Genomic DNA, 21,151 nt, shown 5'->3' on the forward strand with positions numbered 1-21,151 from the left:
TTCCCTTCCTAATCCTTGTTTCTTTCCCCTTGCTCTAGACTGATTCCTCTTCCGTCACAGGCCCCCTACCTACATTGAAACCTTGATTGCACATACAATTGAACGCAGGCAATCACTGTCTCTGTGCATGCAGCAATTTTGTGAAAATGGATGGTCTCTAGTTCCAGCCATTCCCTTGCCCATGAAATCTCCATTTTTCTGCACTACATTTTCTTTATCAATTTATCTGTTGAGGACAATCTAGGTTCCAGATCTCAGCTGCTATATAGACAGCGTCATAAAAACATCCACATGTGTCCATGCTTAGATTCCTCTGGGTCTGTATCCAGGCATGATGGAACTGGATCCTATGGAACTTCTGCTTTTAGTGTTTTCAGGAGATCCTATATTGCTTTCCATAGTGGCTGTATCACTTTATAGACCCAGTATCCCTTATGAGAGCCCCTCTTTCCATACATTATAGTCAACAATTTTTTTCATGTCATTTGTTTCTTGATGATACATATTTTGACTAGGGTGCTCAGAGTAGTTTTAGTTTTGATTTATGTCTTAGGGCTTCACTGCTGTGAACAGACACCATGACCAAGGCAACACTTCTTTTTTTTTTTTTTTTTTTATTAACTTGAGTATTTCTTATATACATTTCGAGTGTTATTCCCTTTCCCGGTTTCCGGGCAAACATCCCCCTCCCCCCTCCCCTTCCTTATGGGTGTTCCCCTCCCAACCCTCCCCCCATTGCCGCCCTCCCCCCATAGACTAGTTCACTGTGGGTTCAGTCTTAGCAGGACCCAGGGCTTCCCCTTCCACTGGTGCTCTTACTAGGATATTCATTGCTACCTATGGGGTCAGAGTCCAGGGTCAGTCCATGTATAGTCTTTAGGTAGTGGCTTAGTCCCTGGAAGCTCTGGTTGCTTGGCATTGTTGTACTTTTGGGGTCTCGAGCCCCTTCAAGCTCTTCCAGTTCTTTCTCTGATTCCTTCAATAGGGGACCTATTCTCAGTTCAGTGGTTTGCTGCTGGCATTCGCCTCTATATTTGCTGTATTCTGGCTGTGTCTCTCAGGAGCGATCTACATCCGGCTCCTGTCGGTCTGCACTTCTTTGCTTCATCCATCTTGTCTAATTGGGTGGCTGTATATGTATGGGCCACATGTGGGGCAGGCTCTGAATGGGTGTTCCTTCAGTCTCTGTTTTAATCTTTGCCTCTCCCTTCCCTCCAAGGCAACACTTCTAAAGGACATTTAATTAGGGCTGGATTACAGGTTCAGAGGTTCAGTCCCTTACCATCAAAGTTGGAAGAATGGCCGTGTCCAGGCAGACATGGTGCTGGAGAAGGAGCTGAGATTTCTGCCTCTTGTTCTGAAGGCAGCTAAGAGAAGACTGGCTTCCAAGCATTGAGGAGGAGGTCTCAAAGCCTCCTCCACAATGACAAACTTCCTCCAACAAAGTCACACCTCCTAACAGTGCCATCACAAGAGTCAAGATCATGAAAATTGAAGTTTTTGTTGACAGAGGTGTTCTAATTCTTGTAATTAAAAGATGGGTAAATGGTTGTTCTTTTTCTCCCCTATTTACACTGAAGTTTAGCTGACTTTCTGTTGTAAACACGATTCGTTGCCTGCTTTCTTTCTCCAGACATTCCCCTCAATAATTATTCTGCTTTCTCGAGACTATTTTTCTTTCTTGAGTGTATTTGGAATTCCTTTACGGAATTTTACACAGTGCTTCATTTTGTGTTCATGTTGAAATACTCTTAGTTCTTTATCAAATTTAAAAAGAAAATTTTCATAGCCATCTCGGTTGGAAATTATTGGCCTTTGGAGCTTGAAATCTATATTTGCTTGAAATATATATTTTTCTAATATCTTGGCTTGGGATGATTTATTTTTTCTGAGAAGTCTGATTTTTTTGTGAGTTAGCATTTTCTCTTAGCTTTTAGTGTTATTTCTTTGTTTTGATGGCATTTTGACTACAGTGTACCATGGAGAGGTTCTCTAGTCATGCCTATTTTTAAAGTTTGCTTTGATATTCATTTCTTTCCCTAGACTTGACGAAATTTCTGTGATTCCTTAAATTTCCTAGGCCACTAGTTTTAAAAAAAATATCCCAGCCTCCTCTATACCATTACTAGGGTAGATATGGTCTCCTATTTATATTCAATAGAATCTGAAATTTGCAGCCATGCTAATTTTTATTGATATTTGAATGTAGTGTTCCCTCTACCTTTACCATCCCTGGTATGCTTTCTTCTGTTTGATCAGGTCTATTGGTGACGAATTGCCCTTTGTTTTCTATTTGATTTATTGTTTCCCTTGTCCACATTTTCTTTCTTTTCACCCCTTGCCCCACCTCGATTGTCTAGTTTGCATGTCTTATCCATTTTGCTGATGCTCTCATCTGTGTTTCTGGTTCTCTTCCTCAGGACTGGAATTTTCTTCCTTCATTGTTTGTGTCTTCTTTTGTGTTGTTGATTATTTTTATAAGTAAGCACATACATTATTCATCTGGTATTTTGGGACTCACACTGCCTTGCCTTGTCATACTTCTTGCATTTTTGTGTTGTAGTTTGGGTATCTGTTGGTTTGGATGTCTCCTCCGGTTTAATTGGAGCACCGTAGTGAGTGCTTAATTCCTAGTACCAACCACAGGGAGAAAAGCTGCTATTACAGCAACAACATCAAGCTAAACAAAATATAGAAATATACTTAAAATTGATTAAAGACTGGTCATATACCAGTAAAACAGCAAATACAAAACTTGAGTAGAGCATGTGGCAGAGAACATTAGGGTAAATGCAGACATCTTAGCTGAATGAGTTTAGGGGACAGGAAAGGGGAAATAAAAGGAAAAAAAGAGTAAAGAACATTGTAGAGAGGAAGAGGAAAGTTCAAGAACTTAAAAATTTCCCAATAGTGGAGAAATGCATAAGCAAAATTAATGTAAGAATGCAAGTTATATATAAAACCTTTAAAAGATAAATCCAAGGAATCACTAAAGGTATGGTAAAAGGGAAAGGGGTGGGCACGAAAGGGAAATAAAAGGATTATGCCATGTGATGATGATCTTTATGACCAACTAGAGAGGATAAAGAATCATCTAAGAAACATGTCTCTGGGAGTGTACGTACAGGACTTCATACCCACCCTAAGCATGGACAGTACTTCTCTGTGGTCAGGGTTCCTAGGCTAAATAAAAAGGAGAAAGTAAGCTAATATTAGCAGTTATGGTTCCCTGCTCCCTGACTGTGTGTGCCAAGGACTGGCTGCTTCACACTCCTGCTGTGGTAAATTCATCGCTATGATAGATTGTAACTTCTGTGACCTCAAATGGGTCTTCCTCCCTTAAGTGATTTTATCATTCATTTGTTACACAATAAGAATATTAACCAATAGACATGCTTCAACAAAATCAGAAGGAATGACAAAAATTTGAAAGTCTCTCTATTTACAAGGTAGAAACACTGCTAAAACCCCACTGAAAGTAAAGGAGAAACTGCAGTGAAGGGGGTTTTGTGGCGGCTTCCTTTAGGGTCCTCTAAGGTTGGATTCTGCCAGGTAGATGCAAGCAAGGGATGATCTACTGGATATGGGCAGACTTGTCTGTTGTACGGATTAAGCTTGTGCAAAGCCTGCTCCAGTGTCAGGTGTCTTCAGAGCTGTGTTCATTGCATGTCTTTCCTTCTCTGTGTACCAAGAGATTCTGCCAGTCACATTAACTCTGCAACTTTGACCCAGCTATGTTCTCACACCTTTCCACAGATGGGTCGGTTTAATTCCAAAGCTCTCAGATATTCAGGTTGGGTCCTGCTATTGGCACAGCATCCTCTTGTTCTCTTACTTCCTGAGCCAAGCCTCCTGCCACCTGCTTTTCAGTGTCTGACCTTACTGCTTTCTGTAACTGCCTCCTCTATGTGTCTTCCATTGGGGCTGCATGGTTTACCTCAGGCTCTCTGACTTATGATTATCCCCATGTTCACATCTTCAAGATTGTGCCTAAGCATAGAGCTCTGAGCCCAGGGTAGGGTATGACATGAATTTTCCCTCCACTGCTGGAGGGAGCCACTGGAGGAGTCAGTCTCAAAGAAAACTACAGCAGGCTTTGAGTTATGTGAGCACTGTGGGCTTGACTGTGGGCAGGGCTGTGAGCCTCTTATCATTAGAGCCACCAGGCTCTATCTAATGATAAAGTTTCAGCTTCCCCAACTCCACATCGCAGAACTACTGTCCTGGAGCTGTGTCAGCACCTTTCAACTATCCTATCTCCCAATGCCTTCCTGAAATGTCTTATCTCGTTGCTTTAGAATCTAGTATTTTCTTTCTTTTTAACATTTATTTATTTATTTATTTATTTATTTATTTATTTATTTATTTATTGTGTGTGTGTGTGTGTGTGTATGTATGTATGTATGTATGTTCCAGAAAACACATACATGTACAACAATGACAACTTGTTGGGATGGGTTCACTCTTTTCATCATGTAGGACCCTGGCAAGCATGGTTACCTGCTGATCTAGTTCACCAACCAGTAGAGAAGGAATCACATGAATGATTCTTCCCATCACTTGGAAAATATACAAAAATGAAAGACACACAAATTGTACACAAACAAACACTTATAGGTTTTAACCTATGAGAGTTGATTCACAATACTTTTGAAACAGTCCTGTAAAGCTATGTTCATTTGTGTGGCTTCCTGCATGCTTTGACTGGAAACTACTTTTAGCTCTTGGCATTTTCTCTCCTCATATTGTATCTAGCACAACAAGGCACAACGCTGGTCTTTTAACTAAGTGTTAAACGTGAACTTTATTCCCTTCTAGGGGGTAGGATCCAGAGTATAGAATCTTCATGGCTCTTTTTCCACCTTTGGTTTTGCAGATTGAGAAATGGCATGTAACATACCTAATCAAAGACAGCGGGCTATGTCAACATCAGGAGAAAGTCTGTATGAAATCCTTGGTCTGCATAAGGGAGCATCATGTGAAGAAATTAAGAAAACCTACAGGTATCATGGACGTTCAGTGGGGACAGTTCCTGCTACTGCTGGTGGTTTCTGGTGACTGGCAAGCGGTACCAAATTAAAAACATAAGCTTCTTGCCAAGACCAGCTGATCTGAACTGGACTCATGTTTCCTCCCCTGTAATGTTGACTGTTCAGAGCAGTTAGGGATAACAGCGATTTTTGAAAGAATTGCTGTATGGTGCCTGGCCTAAGGAAAGGGCAGTTAGTGATCTAGACTGGGGAGAGGGAGTCGTTAGGAAGGAGGAGGGCAGAAACCTAAGCAAATTAATAGCTGAACTTTAACCCATGTGGCATGCCATCACTAGATCTGGCATAAAGGTTTGTCACACGCTGTACTGTCAACTACACTGGCCTTTAGTTTTGCTCTTTTTATAGCTGACTTGCTTCTAAGAGTCACTGTAAGGGAAAACTGAAGTATTTTATTTAAAATTCTAAAAATACATATCAAGTATAAAATACTTTGCTAATTTTAAACCATCAAAATGAAGATAATATGCATCTTTAACTTTAACCTTTAAATAATTTTTATGGAGAGTTTGTCTCCTTCATCCTTTGCTGTGTAGATAAGACAGTAAAGGATTAAACTGCCTTTAGTTTCCACCCATCTTTCTTTCTCCTAAATACTGTAATGAAAATATCTCCATGTTACTAAATATCCCATTTTCATGGTTGTAGACTATGGTTATTCTCACTGTGTTTAGTCATTTTACAAGCATTGATTATTTAACGTGAAAGTTACTTTAGTTTCTTTCTAAAGAACTAAATCACAGTATGTGTTTCCAATTGTTTCCTAATAGAAGAGTAAGCAAAATTATAAGCCAAAATGAATCAAAACATGATAATTTTAATTAGTATATACTTGGTTCTGTCTTGAACTGTTTTTTGTTTGTGTGTGTGTTTGTTTGTTTTTTCCCGGAGCTGAGGACTGAACCCAGGGCCTTGTGCTTGTTAGGTCAAGTGCTCTAGCACTGAGCTAAATCCCCAAGTGAACTGAGTTTTTTTTAAAAGCTTATAATTCTTTTTTTTTAATGTATGGAATTTAACATTTTTCAAAATAGACAAATCGTTAGTAATTGTTGTAACGTCTTTGTCCTATTTGTCAAGGCTAAAATGCCTCCCTCAATTACAGTATTGTAAATGTATCAACTTCCTTCTCCTTTTAGTACATTAGTGATTTGCTTTGACATTCACTCTTTGATCCTTCAGGTATTTTGGTATAAGGGATTGAGGAAGGATTTCAGACTCGGTTTTGTGAAATCAGCAGCCTACCAATATTTATTGATATCTCCAATTTTATTAAATGAGACCTCCTTTGGCCTTGAGCTTTACCATGTGATAAACTATGGGAGCTTATGCAAGTGACAGTCCTTCAGGCTGCCATTTGTTTGCCATTTGGTCCATTGTTTGAAAGTGGTGGACGCTGTGTAAGGCGATGTAGATCTTGTAACACATGTTTCACCTGGAGTGCTGGGGGCAGAGAAGGATTTATTTGGCACCAGAGCTTCATAAATGTGCCCAGGAGTGGCCCGAACCACATCTGATGAGCAGCCTAGTTGGAACATTTTTGAACTTTGCTTAAGGCTTCAGACCACTGTTGTGAGGTCCTTGGGGATGGGAATGAGAACAGTTGCACTTTAGGCTTAGTAACAATAAAAATGTCCTCCAAAATGAGGAGTAAAGAGGCTATACCAAACTTCCTTGCCATTCTTAAAGCTCAATTTACAAATGTGACTTTTAATTGCCTTTATTAATTTTGGGAGCTGAGATTTCAGGTCATATCCTAATTACAGCATTAATTATGCCGTGCTGCTTGCAAGTTTAATGATCACAACATAAAATCTTTTCATGTAATCAGTGTCTTGCCATTAATTTTGTTTTAATGTCATACAAATATTATTTTTCAGCTGATTAGGGCACTAGCATGCAACCCAGAGCATCTTCTTCTACCTAAATTAGACATTTGTATTCTGCAAGTTATTCAAAATGCAGGAGCAGGCTGAAAATCCACTGAGAATATTATTCCTATATTCAGAGGTCTGCATTGAAACAGTGACAACATAGCGAGCTTAAAGCCAGTGAGATGTAATAAAATTACCAACTGTTGATCCATATGTTGTTTGACCTCAGGTCACTGAGGAATGATAAAATTACCAACTGTTAAATGATCTCTCAGGATCTTCTGCTTGTCCTCTTGAAAACAAGATCAACTTAGAAAATTTCTTCTTTTATCTTTATTCAAAATTTCTGATAGATATTAAATAATATATTCATTTGGATAAATACATGTTCCAGTTCATCTCCTCATGGGAAATAATGTTATTAATTTCTTGTATACTTTTCTAAAGAAAGCTCATGAGCAGGTAGAACTTCCAGACCGGGCAGGATGGAGTAGACTTATCTCTCACTGTACCTCTTGATAGGTTTGGCTGAAATTCTTGAAAATGATACAAGAGGCAACTAAGAGAAATCTGAGAGCTAGAACGAGGTGAATGGGCTAGTGACCTCAGAATTAAAGGAGTGGCAGCCATAAAACATCTTATGACCCTTCCATGCCTCAGCCATCAGAACAAGTCCTGTGTACCAGAAAGATTGTCAGTTGACAATCTTACCAATCACTCTACCATGCTAACAGGTTGAGTTCAGTAACTGTGGGAAGGGCTTAGAAAAGAAGTTCAGGATGAACCAGTAAAATTTACCCAGTATGAACAACAGAGAGACAATACATTAAAAATAGTCAAATTTGACTAAGCACTTAGTCAAAATGGAGTCCCTCTCAGTTTTCTGGGTACTATAAAGAATGCTGAAAGGCTCGTGGAAGGGTGGAGCAATGGCAGTTAAGATCATTGTCTGCTCTTCCAGAAGACAAAGGTCCAGTTTCCATGATCCACATGAAAACTCACAACTGGCTATAACTCTAGTTGCGTGGATTCAATGCCCTTTTCTCGCCTCAGTGCCCCCAGCAGGCATACATCTGGTACACAGACATACATGCATGCAGAACACCCATACACATAAAATAAAAATAAAAACTTTAAATGTTATAGAAGAAAGACTCATAGGGAGAAAAAACTAATACATCATCAAAATAGCACCATAGAGGCTATGAAAATCAGATGCTTATTGTAATCACCTGCAAACATAAGCTGAGCCCTACATGTTAAACCTAAGCAGGTGACTATTATAATAGATAGAGCCCAAATATCTCCAGTCAAGATATCCAGATATGTTTTAATCACCTATCATAAAAAGAACTAAGAGAGTCACAACTTGAATGAGAAAGGTCATCAGCTGACTCCCATACTGACTGGAGACAGATATTGGAATTATCTGCTGAGTATTGAAAGTAAAACCATAGGGGTGTAGGAAAGAACTCAACACAAACAAATGAAGCTGCAAAAAAACAATCACAGGAAAGAAAGCTCATAGCAAAAGAACCAAGTGGATGTACAATGGAGAAGTACCAGAAACCGTGCTAACAGGCTGAGTTCAGTAACTGTGGGAAGGGCTTAGAAAAGAGTCACTGAAGTTCAGGAAAAACCAGTAAAATTTACCCAGTATGAACAACAGAGAGACAATACATTGAAAATAATCAAACTTTAGACATCCATGGCTTACTAACAGATTGTTGCATGGCATAGGAGTCTCCTCGGAAAGAAGAGACAGAGTACAGACGGAGAAAGTACTTGGGGAATTAATGACTGAATTAAATCTACCCAAATTTAGCCAAAAACCACAAACTATAGTTATAAGAACACAAGTGAATCTGAATAGGCTAGCAAAAGAAATCTAACCCAAACACAACATCATTAAACTTTTAAAAACTAAAACAAAGAAAAAGACTTGAAAATAGAGAAAACCCATCATCCTATCTACTGGGCAACAGCCACTTGAGTGACAGGCCTGAAGCAACAGATCTGCAAGAAATTGGACACAGCATTTCTCAAGGAGGGAGGGAGAATTGCAAATATGGCATCTCAAAAATTTGTATTTCAGCTATCAGGGGGACATTAAGGAAGTTAAGAAATACACAGACAAAAGACATCCAGAGGAATTTGGCACTGGTAGATCTATTCTTTAGAGTATGACATAAACTTGTGTGTGCCCACACAAATGTGCACACACACATACATACAATCTATGCTACATATGCAAGCACACACAAAAAATTAAAAGAGTAAGTACTTGAAGAAGCTTTTCAAAATACAGGAAATTACAAAGTGAATGTCATGCAATGAAGAAAGAACAGTGGAGAAAGTTGAGGTCTAGGTAAAATAAGACTACCCTCTCCGTGGGCTTCCTACCGTATGGACTGCTGGACCCAAAGTTATATCACCACGTGGTACTTGAACATCCTGGATGGCAGGAAAATTTACATACTTTACTAAAATCAGAAAACACTGATACCAATATATTCACAGACCAATAGAAGGCACCCACCACAAATGACTAAGATAACTATGTAATAACACTACAAAACAGAACAACATGTAATCCTAAAAAATGCTCAGATATCTCACAGGAAGACAAAAAAATAGAAAATGGGGGAAGAAGTAGCAAACAGAAACAAAACAAAACAAAAGAAAGAAAATTAGAAAAAGACTTAATCCTTAACATAAGATGGACTGTCGGTAGCAAGGACATATGTTTCTTTCCTTGAATAGTTTGAATACACTATCCATCTCATTTCATTCATTACATTTTAGCAACAAATCCCAACAATAACCAGCTCCCAAAGGCTCTTACTCTTTACTGCCAAGGTACAGATGTGCCATGAGTTCATCAAGTTTCTGTTGGCAGTCATGGTTTTAGTGTGAAATGTGCCCAATAGTTTTTATGTTTGAAAAAGTTGGTCCATTGTTTTGGAAGGTCATAGACCTTTTAAGAAGTGGAGCAGAGGTGGAGGGAGTGTGTCATTAGAGGTGGTCCTTGAGGTTATATAGTCCTGCACTACTTTCTGTCCACTCACTGACTTCTGGGTACAGGTCAATGGAACCAACCACCTCATACTTCTGCCATCATGTATTCCCTGCCAGGATTGATGGAATCCTACCAAGTTGTAAGCCAAAACGAGCTCTTCCTCTCAAGTTACTATTTGTCAGGTATTTATTTCCTCACATCAGCAAAAAGGGTAACTACTTAGGGGTCACTCCTCAAGGCTGTCTTTTTGAACAGTATTTGAGCTTCTCATGGAGGGAAACTTCATTGCCACAGAAAGTTAGGGAAAAGTGGAAGAAGTAAAATAGTCTTGGTTTCCATTCTTTTCCCAATTGTGTGTTCTGACTCCAAATTCCTGACACAAAGATCCACATTATGCAAATAAACCACTTGTTTATTCAATTTTGGTTGTTTCTGATTAGGGATCTGAAATTACAGATAGCCAGTGCCAATAAACAAGGGCAAGTGTGTATAGGAAAAGGAGATGCTTTGAGAGTGGTATACAAAATTGAGAAGAAGATTTTTGGCACCTTCAGTCCTTTATGCCTTTAGAGAATTACCATAAGTAGCTGCTTCAAAGACCACATAAATCTCTCTGGTGTCTATGGATAAATCCATCATAGGGCCTGTGAAATGTCTTTTCTTTTCAATTTCTGAAATTCAACTATGCTTCATTAAGTAACTGTTCTAGTAGCGTTCCCTACTACCTCAAAGGACAGTAGGGGAAAGTGACAATAGGAAGGCTTTTAGTGTGTCAGTCTATAAACTACTTAAGCTCATGCCTTGTTGGGAGTTCGTAGAAAGAATGAAGCCATTTTCTCAAAGTACATTAACCCCTTTGTGAAAAAGCACAATGGGAACTGAGCGAATGTCCTCGTCATTCTTCTCATTCTAAAATTAGCCTGCCACTTGGTTCTACTGTTCAAAGACCATTTATCCAGCTCACACAAGGTGAATTTTAGGTTGTATCTAAAGTGACTTATCATAGAATGAAACTCATAGGATCTCTCCTGGTACTCTCAGTAAGGAATAAACTGTCTTTAGTACTGCAGTGCTCATTCTAAAGACATCAGCATCCAAGGTCATTTAATCTACTCTTCCTACTGATGGGCAAAGTCATTTCATCCTTACCAGTGTTCGCATGAGATGAGAAATGTCTTTTCTTGTTATTTCAAGCTTAGAAGTCTTACCACCTACTTAATGTATTGTTGGAAGAAGGCTCTAGTAAAATGCTCAGGTTCCAGAAGGTCAAAGGCTGATCTATTTTCCTATCAATTGTTCTAACTTTACATTAGCAGGTTTTGCCTTCCTGACTTAGTTTCTCTGAGTCAACAAAGGTCTTAGGAAGCTCCTGAATGAAGCTGGTGAAGAAAGAGGGAAAGATGTAGTGAAATGTGGGGTGGTAGACAACTGAGGAGTAAATAAGGACTTGAAATGAGGAGTTGGGGATTTTTCAACTGACCCTTTCAACTAAATCAAGAGCTTGAGTATCTTAGATAGGCCTTTACTGCTGTGAACAGACACTATGACCAAGGCAATTCTTAAAAGAACAACATTAATTGGGGCTGCTTACAGGCTCAGAGGTTCAGTCCATTATCATCAAGTCAGGAACATGACATCCAAGCATGCATGGTGCAGGAGCAACTGAGAATTCTTCATCTTCATCTATAGGCTACTAGCAGAATACTGGCTTTCAGGAAGTTAGGATGAGGGTCTTAAAGTCCACACCCATAGCGATGCACCTACTCCCACTGGGCCACACATCTAATAGTGCCACTCCCTGGGCCAACCATATACAAATCATCACATTGAGTTAGTTTCTATCACCTGAGGTATTCCCAGAGTCTCTGCTGAGAAAGTCTATGGAACCAAAGAACTAGATTCTTCCCATCGAGTGGTTTCTCCAAGTCAAGTTCTCACTCTACCAGTGATATCAATGGCTCAGTATGTCCATGGCTACTGCGATATCCAACCCTGGCTCTGGTCTGCCACTTCAGCTCCCCTGCCGCTCATTTGGATACAGCTACCCTGCATCTGTTCTGCATCACCCATGCATGACAGGCAGGTGCAGCAGCTCCTTAATAACCACACTGGCCTTCAAGTTCTCTGACTACTCTGGTCCAGAAGTCTCATGTACTGTTGAGGGTTGAGCCATTAATCCCTGGTAGTGGACACCAGGAGGTATGAAGGTTGAAATCCTCCTCTTCTCATATTCTGTTGAGCCCCCTTAAGGGCCAGCTCTAATTTTTCTATGGGACTGTTAGCAGAATCCTAATCCTCTCTGACAGATGAGTCTTGACCTAGGCCAAGGTCATCATTCCTTGCTCTTTCATTTAGATTGATCCTTTTCCAGATTTTAGTTAAATACATTCAGGTAGGCATCTTCAAGGCTCTCCCAATCATTCAACATGTTCTCATTTGATAGAAATCCGTGTGGGTGGCAGATTAGATTCCTTTGTCGAGGCTGTTGCATTGACTTTCCAAAAGTGCCCTCACGGGTTACATTTCTAGCAGTGAGTAACGAGAATGTGCGCAAAGACTCAAAGATGTCATCCAACCACACAGTTCTACAGCAAGGCAACCTGAATAACTCGAATTGGGTAAATTTGCCATCTACTGCTGCTCAAAACACATTGCATACATGATTAGAGTCTCTCTTTACATTGATACAATTAGCATATGAGCTTAGTTAGTGAATGAATGAATTAATGAATAAGTGAGCATTCCAACTGTTTATTTTAGCACACTAGTGCTCATAGTATTGTGAAAATCATATACTTTGCATATTTCATAGCTTTTTCATACAAAGTTAAAAATAATAATTTTCTCAAATTTATTTTAAGGAATTACCAAGCAAAAGGAGTTAGAATGCAACTGAAGGGGTTAGAAAAAGAATGGAAAGAGAGAAAAGGAGCAGACTAGACCTCCCTACCTATGAGGTGCTCAGCAGCTTCCTTTCCTATGAAACAGAGCAGTTCATAAATGCTCCATGCCTTGCTGTCCTGTCCCATCAGGCACCTCATCCACCTTTTTCCTTTCTGCACCTCCCACTCCATCAGTGTTCTTGAGGGGGGTACTGCCTCTCCCACTGTGCTCCCACCCCCACCCCCGTGCTAACATTTGCAGAAAGAAAAAGTGAAGTGATCAGCAAGTATATTCTAATTGTGTGGTTCTGGCTGCTCTTTCCTTGATTGTGTTTTTATTTTCAGCTCTTCAAAACCATTTCTCAAATGATATATTTAATCATCTTGCTGAATGAGAAGTAGTCAACTGGCCCAGCAAATGCAGATGGACAAGGAAAGGCCTTGGCTTCTGTTTGGGACACAGTACATTTTCTGTGACTCCAGACTTTCAAGTGAGATGCAAACAAAGGATGAGGGAAAGGACACAGAGCCAAGTTAGACCCTGTAAGTTTCAGGTGTGCAAGGTCTCACATGCTGCTGTGGTGTGCCTCACACCTGTAGTTCTATTTGGCGATAGGAGGTAGAAAGAATGCTGTGAACTCAAGAGCAGCCCAAATCACATAGTGATTTCTAGATCCTGTCTCAAACAAAAAAGCAACAAAATCTTATTGGTTACATAAATAGGTTGCATCACTTTTATAGGTTACATAAAATGTTTAGTTTGTGTACATGTGCATGGCTGAGTGTATGTAAGTGCACTATGTGCATGCCCTCAGAAGAGGACACTGGATCTCTTGGAACTCAAGTTATAGGTGGTTATGAGCCATGTGGCTGCTGGGAAGCCAACCCAGGTCTTCTACAAGAGCCGTAAGTGCTCTTAACTGCTGAGCCAGTTCTGCGGCCATAAATATTATTTTTTATTTACACCAATGTTTATACTTTAAAAATATACAGAAATAAGGTTAAGAAATTAAAAACAATACATGTCTATGGCATGTCTGGACAAGCGCCTAACAAAATATTGGTCCACTGATTTGAAATTACACATAGATCTAGCTCTTTCTTAGTTCCTCGGAGGACCACCAAATTAGAGAAAATTGGTTTTATACACCCTACGTATCATCACTTAAATCCCTGTGCTTTGTGGACAAGTTTAACCTCTTGTTGACAAAGCAGCAGGTACTTCTATTTCATTCATGGCTGCATGGAACTTTCTGGAAAAATTACCCAGAATTTGAAATAACGAGTCTCCTGAGTGAACCAAAATGAGGAAATTGCTAGTTTCACAAGAAGCAGGAAGAGTATCATTTCTGTGGCAACCCCAATCTGTGATGTTTTTGCTCATCTTTATTAGCAATTACAGGTAAAAAGAGAGGCTGCTTATGAATAAAGAGTTACTGTCAGGGGAATGCATAGCTAATGGAAGATTTGTAAATATTTACAAGGCAGAGGGATGATTCAAGCTCACAAGATTAATTGAAATTAATCTCTATCAGGCACTAATTTGTTTCCTGAGTTCTAAAACCTTCCACTGAGAAGTGTGTAAGGCCATGTTGGAGATGTTTTCCAGGTGGCTGTGTGACCTCCCTTCTCTTGAATATCTTCATCTATTTCATCCTCTTGACTCTTCATGGAGCACCAACCTTTCTTTCCTCAGCACTGAGATCATTACAATCAATGACATTTCTACTCACTCAGTATTTATTCCTTATCACATGTTTGTTTATGTTTTACTGGGGGGCATATTTTATTTTTCACCAGTGTGAACCTCGTTTCCTCTCATCATGGTCTCACTGATTTTATGCCCGATTTTGCTCATTATGGAATAAGTGCCTTGCTAAATTTGTTTTGCATGGTGAGCTTCTTTAAACAAAAGGAACTCTATAATCTGCACACTCAATGACAGACAAATGGGAGGCTCTGGTGATTAGTAGAGAAGAGCAGAGATTATATTAATTAAAACCAAATACTTCCCATCATTCGTTGCTATTCTACATACCTTGCTAGATGATAGAGAAAAAATTGCAGAAAATATAATTGATAGCCATAAAAGTGGATTTTTACTATTGAGTCAAGAGCTTTGAAGGAGAGAAAGTAGGAATCTATGCTAGAGATTAGAGATAGTTTCCCCTATAAAAATGAATACAGTCTTTATTTCAATACAGTAAAGGCCAGTTTATATTGAGCGTGGTCAAATAAAAGCCAGAAGATATATCCACAGCCAGTCAGTCACTAATATCAGCATTTGTGGAAAGCACATTGTATGCCAAGCACTGTGTTCTGTGACTTCCATTCACCATTCTATTTTGTCTTTATATCTTCTTATCGTACATGCTAATAAGAACAAACTGAGAAAGGCAGACTAAGTAGCTGTCTAGCCTCAAGGCTGTGGAACAGATCCTTGTACATGGCTAGTCTCCCTCAAGTCTATTATTCCCCCACTGTGCGTGTGTGTGTGTGTATGTGTGTGTGTGTGTGTGTGTGTGTGTGTGTGTGTGTGTGTGTATGAGGGCATTTTGTGTGATGTATATGTTTATATGGAATGCCCTTGCCCATGCAGGTTAGTGGAGGATGCCAGTTGTCCTGGTCTGTCACCTATTGTTTTAGTTCCTTGAGGTAGAGTTGATCAGGTAGAGTTGATCGGTGAGACTGGAGCTAAGCTGGTGGTCATCATGCCACACATAGAGCTGAGACTCCAGCAGCCATTCTTAGCTTTCTATGTGGGTGCTGGTGATCCACACTTGGGTCTTCATGCTTGATTATTTATTCACTGACCCATCTCTACTGTCCCTTCTTTTAACTGCTGTGCTGACATTAGTGCCCCTCCCCCCATGATTCTGAAGAGCACAGTCTGAGAGATGAGCTACAGTAGAGGACAGAGTAAGCTTGGTGTCTGGGAAGGAAAGTTAGGAATGAAATAAAGGGTTCTTAAATGAATCTAGAGTGAGCCGAGAGCCTCACATTGAGGAGGGGGAGGGGAAATGGACCCACTGTTAGTGCCTCAAGGCTTACCTCAGTTACTAGGATCTGTTTCTTCACTGGGTTTTAAGTAGCTTCTAATGTTCATGGGATGGGCTGTGCATCCAATCATTATAGCAGTAGATCTGGAAGGGAGCATTTTGTATGATCTAAGGATAAATACAAGCACAAAATTGTAAACAAATAAGTCAGTGAAAAAAAAATTCTTGTCTTTGTAAGAACTCATGCATCAGGCATCCAGCCAAATGGTTTAATGCTTGATGGGAAGAATCAGATGGGCACCAGCAGAGGAGGGAACAAAAATGTTTGACCCACTGAAGACTGTGCAAGACTTGTAAGGTTGTTTTGTGTCTGTCAGTCAGTTTGTTTCTGTTGTTGTTGAGACAGAATCTTGATGGATAGCTTATGAATGCTTGAATTTACAATCACCTTGCCTCAGCCTCTCAAGGGCTGGCATACACTACCACTCCTGGCCTTTCTGTTGTTACTGTTATTCTTGAAACAAAAGGGGAAACAATAAAATTATACATTCACTGATATATTTTCTATAGAATTTCCTGTATTTTATTACTTGTATAAATTTTAAAACTAACAATAAATGGAAATGTTTATGAAAAATAGCCCAGTTCCTCATGAAAGGAGCTGAAATATGTCAAGAATTATCAGGATCAAATTTTATAGAGTCTGGAAATTAATGGAGTTCTTGTCAAAATCAAGAGGCATTTATTTGCATGTGAGAATGGAGATGCCCGAATATCTCCTATTTTATGAGTTAGTCTCTCACCAACCTACAAGTTAGCAAGTAAACTAGTGAGTGAGTTCCAGGTGTCTCTTTTCCTTGGGGCTAGGATTATGAGTAGGAAGATTACTAGTAAGATTAGTAATAGGAGGATTATTAATAGGAGGATTAGTAAGTAGTAGGCACCAACGAGACCCAGGGTTTGTTCTTGTTTTCTATTGTTTCTGGAGGTAAACCTAGATTCTTGTGATTGGAAGGGACAAACTTTGCCAACAGAGCTACCACCCCAGCCCTTGCTCCTCTGGTCAGCAGTAACCTTGAAAGAACTTCACATCATTCTAATTACCACTATCAAATTGGGTACCAGAATGATCAGAAAAAATATTGTTGGCAAAGAAGTGTTCTTGGTTGATTTGTTTAGTGACTGAAGGCTTAACCAAATCTGGTTAAAACAGTTAAGGGGATGAAACATGAAGGCTGTGGGGATATTTGTAGGCAGCTGATGTCACTGCCTCCCTGGGCAATAGAGGCAGCAGGAACAAAAAGTGGATTCACTAAGAATCATGGAAGGAAATGTTGAGAATGAGGCTGTCAAGGGAATAAGACTCTGGAAAGTTGTATCATGTCATGCATGGTCTTTATTAACCAGAAGCCACTCTCAAGCCTAAAGTTGTGCTCACACTTTTAAAAGATCCATGAAGGCCTTGCCTCTCACTTGTAACTGATTTCAAGTTCTGAGCAAGCAGGATAGGCAGAGATGTAAACTGTCTAGATGAGGGTCAAAGGTATGTCTAACACACACAAGACCATCTGCAAGGATTGAGAAAAGTCTAGTTCTAGGTATATAAAGAATTCCATGTCTAATCTTTTACCTGATTAGTATGTCTGTGCATACAAACTTACAAATTTGGTCAGAAAACTGACTTTAACCAATAATAGTAACAACCAAAACCCCAGGGAAGGAGAGAGTATGGTTTGTTGAGTTGCTGACAATATCCAATTTCAAAGGAAATTGGACACAGGGAAAATTCAGTCAGAGGATGGGGAGGAGAGCTGTGACTTGGGAGAGCTGTGATATAGGAGAGCTGTGATATAGGAGAGCTGTGACATAGGGGAGCTGTGACATAGGGGAGCTGTGACTTGGGAGAGCTGTGACATAGGGGAACTGTGATTTGGGAGAGCTGTGACTTGGGAGACCTGTGACAGAGGAACGCTGTAACATAGGAGAGCTGTGATATAGGGGATCTATAACATAGGAGAGCTGTGATATAGGGGATCTATAACATAGGAGAGCTGTGATATAGGGGATCTATAACATAGGAGAGCTGTGATATAGGGGATCTATAACATAGGAGAGCTGTGACTTAGGAGAGTTGTGACATAGGGGAGCTGTGACTTAGGAGATCTCTGACTTAGGAGAGCTGTGACTTAGGAGAGCTGTGACATAAGGGAGTTGTGATATAGGAGAGCTGTGACTTAGGAGAGCTGTGACTTACTGTCTTCTAGATGTGCCACGCCTGCTGCTCACATAAGCTCATGTAAGGCATAGTTACTTACACAAGATTTGAACAAAGTTAAGCCAGTCAACACTTTAGTGTGGATGGGAGAAAGTTTTCTTAATCTCCATCCCAAGCCCAGGAGCTGTTGCTAGTTGATGGCTGCTGAGGTAGGAAGCACTTTTCTTTGTGGCTACTAGGAGGTTGCCCCTGCCCCACTGGATGCTCTCACACCAGGCTCATATCTCAGCACTAAGTAGACTCAGTATAAAATAATAGCAATGACAACAACAATGACAACGACAACAGAGGACATGACATTGGGAGAGAGATGGATTGAAGTGGAGGGTCCTGGGGGAGTTCATGGGAGGTAGTCCGTGTGTCTATGTTCAAAATACATTGTGTATATGCATGAAATTTTCAAAGACTAAATTAGAATGATTTTAGATCTTAGGAAGCTCTGACTGTGGACCTAACAGCCCAATGAAAACCCTAAATCAGCTCGTTGAAATTCACTAAGGCTCAGGAAAATGGTGTCTAAAGAATGAAAGGAAAGGGTGGGAATAATGAATCATCAAATAAAGAATGTCAATAAAGAAAACAAAACCACAAAATGAGTCAAACAAATCCTGGGATGGAAAATTCAATACTTCATTGAAAAATTTAGTAGAATGGCTCAATGTGAGATCTGAGGATGCAGAAGAAACACTTCATGGACCTCAAATGTAGGCTAAGATGATCCAAAATGGAACAGATAAGAAAATGAAGAGAGTCAAGGAGACACCAGGTCTCACACCAGCGAACAGATGCCATGTGCAGGGACCTGCTTTCTGTTTCACCCTCCCATAGAGAGCTGGGCTCACTCTGTTTCTCTATGTGGCCTAGGTTCTCCTTCAGGATTAAGTCCTTGAGCTGGCCACTTACAAATTAGGGTGGACAGCTGAACTGACTACAGAGCATACAAGTTATAGAGAGACTGCAGGAAGTGAGGATAGGTGAGTAGGACGTGGGGGTCCTACTAAGCAAACATGGGACTCAAAAGTCATGGGTGTGTTTGTGTTACTGTGGTCACATTAGAGGCGATATGTGTGCACTCTGAGTAAAGAGATGAGGCTGTAGGAGCAGTCCAGGATCTGACGTGGGAGTCTGAAGTGGGAATGTAGGTGGAGCAATGGCTTTCAGATTGAATGTCATTAGATCCTTTATAAGAGAAAACAAGACATCAATTCCTATATCAGGTTAAACTAACTGCTAACTTTACACTACAAATATAAAACATAAAAATTCTATTAAATCTTATACATTCTTATAAAATTGTAAGATTAATATAACCAACTGAATTTCCCAAACTACAAAAGCAATGATTCTGACTTCAGCATACAGCTGAATCAGATGTGCAACTTCTACCACCATATAGAAACTCCAGACCTACAGAACCAGAAACTCAGATCAGGGTCACTGTGTGAGTCTCCTATACAGTACCTCTTCTCATATGGTTTTTAGCCATAGGTGTGGAAAACTATCAGGGCCATGGGAAAATGATAGGCACAGAGTACTATAGTGACAAAAGATTGCCAGCCTGAGACAGCCCTAATCTGGTTAATACAAACTGTTTTGGATATGTCCACTCCAAAATCACTGTTTCTGAAGCCTGGGTTATTTGATGGTTCATCTCATTCTCTATTTCACTCATAGTGCATTGGCCACTTGGCAAGAAACACTGCTTCTGCTAAGCTTGTCTGCAAGAGCTCCTCATATGTCTTGTGCCTGCCTTTCCTGTTCTAGGCCCTCAAGCCAAGACCAGAAAAGAACTGAAAAGACATTTAGGATGCCTAGAAAAGAATGGAGCAGTCATCAAATATTACAAAAGGGTCAAGTCTAAGACAGATAAAAATAAACCTGTGGGATTTCATCCAGAGTGTCATAGAAGGGAGAGGAAGTTCGAGAGAGAACTGAAAATAGAAATCAGGTTATAGCGAGTTAAAAAGGGAATGGGCATTGGAGAGTGACCTTTTTGCATGAATGAAGAAGTATTAAAATGCAAGGGAGGAGATGAGCATTTATAAACAAGGGAGGCAGTGAGGAAGCCAGGCCTGATGGCATGGGTCTATAAATTATAGCTACCTGGAAAGCTGAGGCAGGAAGACCACAAGTTCAAGGCCAGCCTGGGATAGATACATAGTGAAGTCAAGGCTAACTTGAGTAACTTAGTGAGACCATACTTCAAAAGAATGAAAGGACAATTCTTGGGCCACAGTTTTGGCAATACCCACATGCCTAGAGCTTAAAACACAAGCTAAGTGATTCCCAAGGAGAAGGGATTAGTAGAAACGTTGAAAACGCTAGAGTTGGGAGTAGGGCCAATAATGCTTTAGGGTCCGTTCAGGTGAGTAAACAGAAGGGACATGAATGGGAGGAGGATGGAGACAGTGGTTTTACCTCTCAGAAGTGTTGAGACAGAAGACTGTGTATTTCTTTTTGACTATCTTCTTACTGTTTTCAAGTCAGCAGTGGGGATATCTGTTGAGGAAATTAGAAATAGCAATCAAAGAGAGAATAAGAGGTTTGGAAATCTTTCTTGAGGACATGAAAAGGAGTTTACTGAAGTTGAACAGAGACAGGCAAGCTTCATAGAGACAGTCAAGGGGGAACTGTATATTTTTATAGTTTGTTGTTCACAGAGTTGTAAAATCTTGTCTGATGCTGCTGCTAAGTCTAGAAATAGGAGTGGTGACCATGGTCATCTTTTTGTGGGTGTGACAGGAAATCTTTTGAGGAATTTGGTAGGGGTTGAGAATGATTCAGGTACATGACTATGATTTAAGTTAAACCAGCAAGACCTCCAGCCTGTAAGAAAAGGCCCTGTTAGGTTTCAAAAGTGAGTTTATCATGGAAAAGTTTTAAATGAGAGCTGAACCCAAAGATATATGGGAAAACAGTACCATATGTTTTTGCACCGAGAGGATTTGAAGAGGAGAGACTGAGAGTTTGCAAGTGTGCCGGCTAGGTTCCTAGGACGTGCAAGGAGCTGATGCGCAGCTCACTGTCATTGAAGCTTGACCCAGAAGGGAGCAGCAG

At 40.1% G+C, this 21,151-nt stretch overlaps 1 protein-coding gene across 4 annotated transcripts in view; it reads left to right on the forward strand.

The window, feature by feature from the left end:
* The window catches only part of Dnajc5b (DnaJ heat shock protein family (Hsp40) member C5 beta), a 92,551-nt gene that overhangs the window by 30,395 nt on the left and 41,005 nt on the right, over positions 1–21,151 (forward strand). For all 4 annotated transcript variants that reach the window (XM_017591027.3, XM_063282353.1, XM_017591029.3 and 1 more), the window contains one exon: positions 4,877–5,003. In XM_017591027.3, the coding sequence (XP_017446516.1) occupies positions 4,885–5,003 (119 nt within the window). In that variant the 5' untranslated portion in view covers positions 4,877–4,884. The remainder of the gene's footprint in view (positions 1–4,876; positions 5,004–21,151) is intronic.

This window comes from Rattus norvegicus, chromosome 2 (genome assembly GCF_036323735.1).
Source record: "Rattus norvegicus strain BN/NHsdMcwi chromosome 2, GRCr8, whole genome shotgun sequence".
Classification (NCBI taxonomy): Eukaryota; Metazoa; Chordata; class Mammalia; order Rodentia; family Muridae; genus Rattus; species Rattus norvegicus.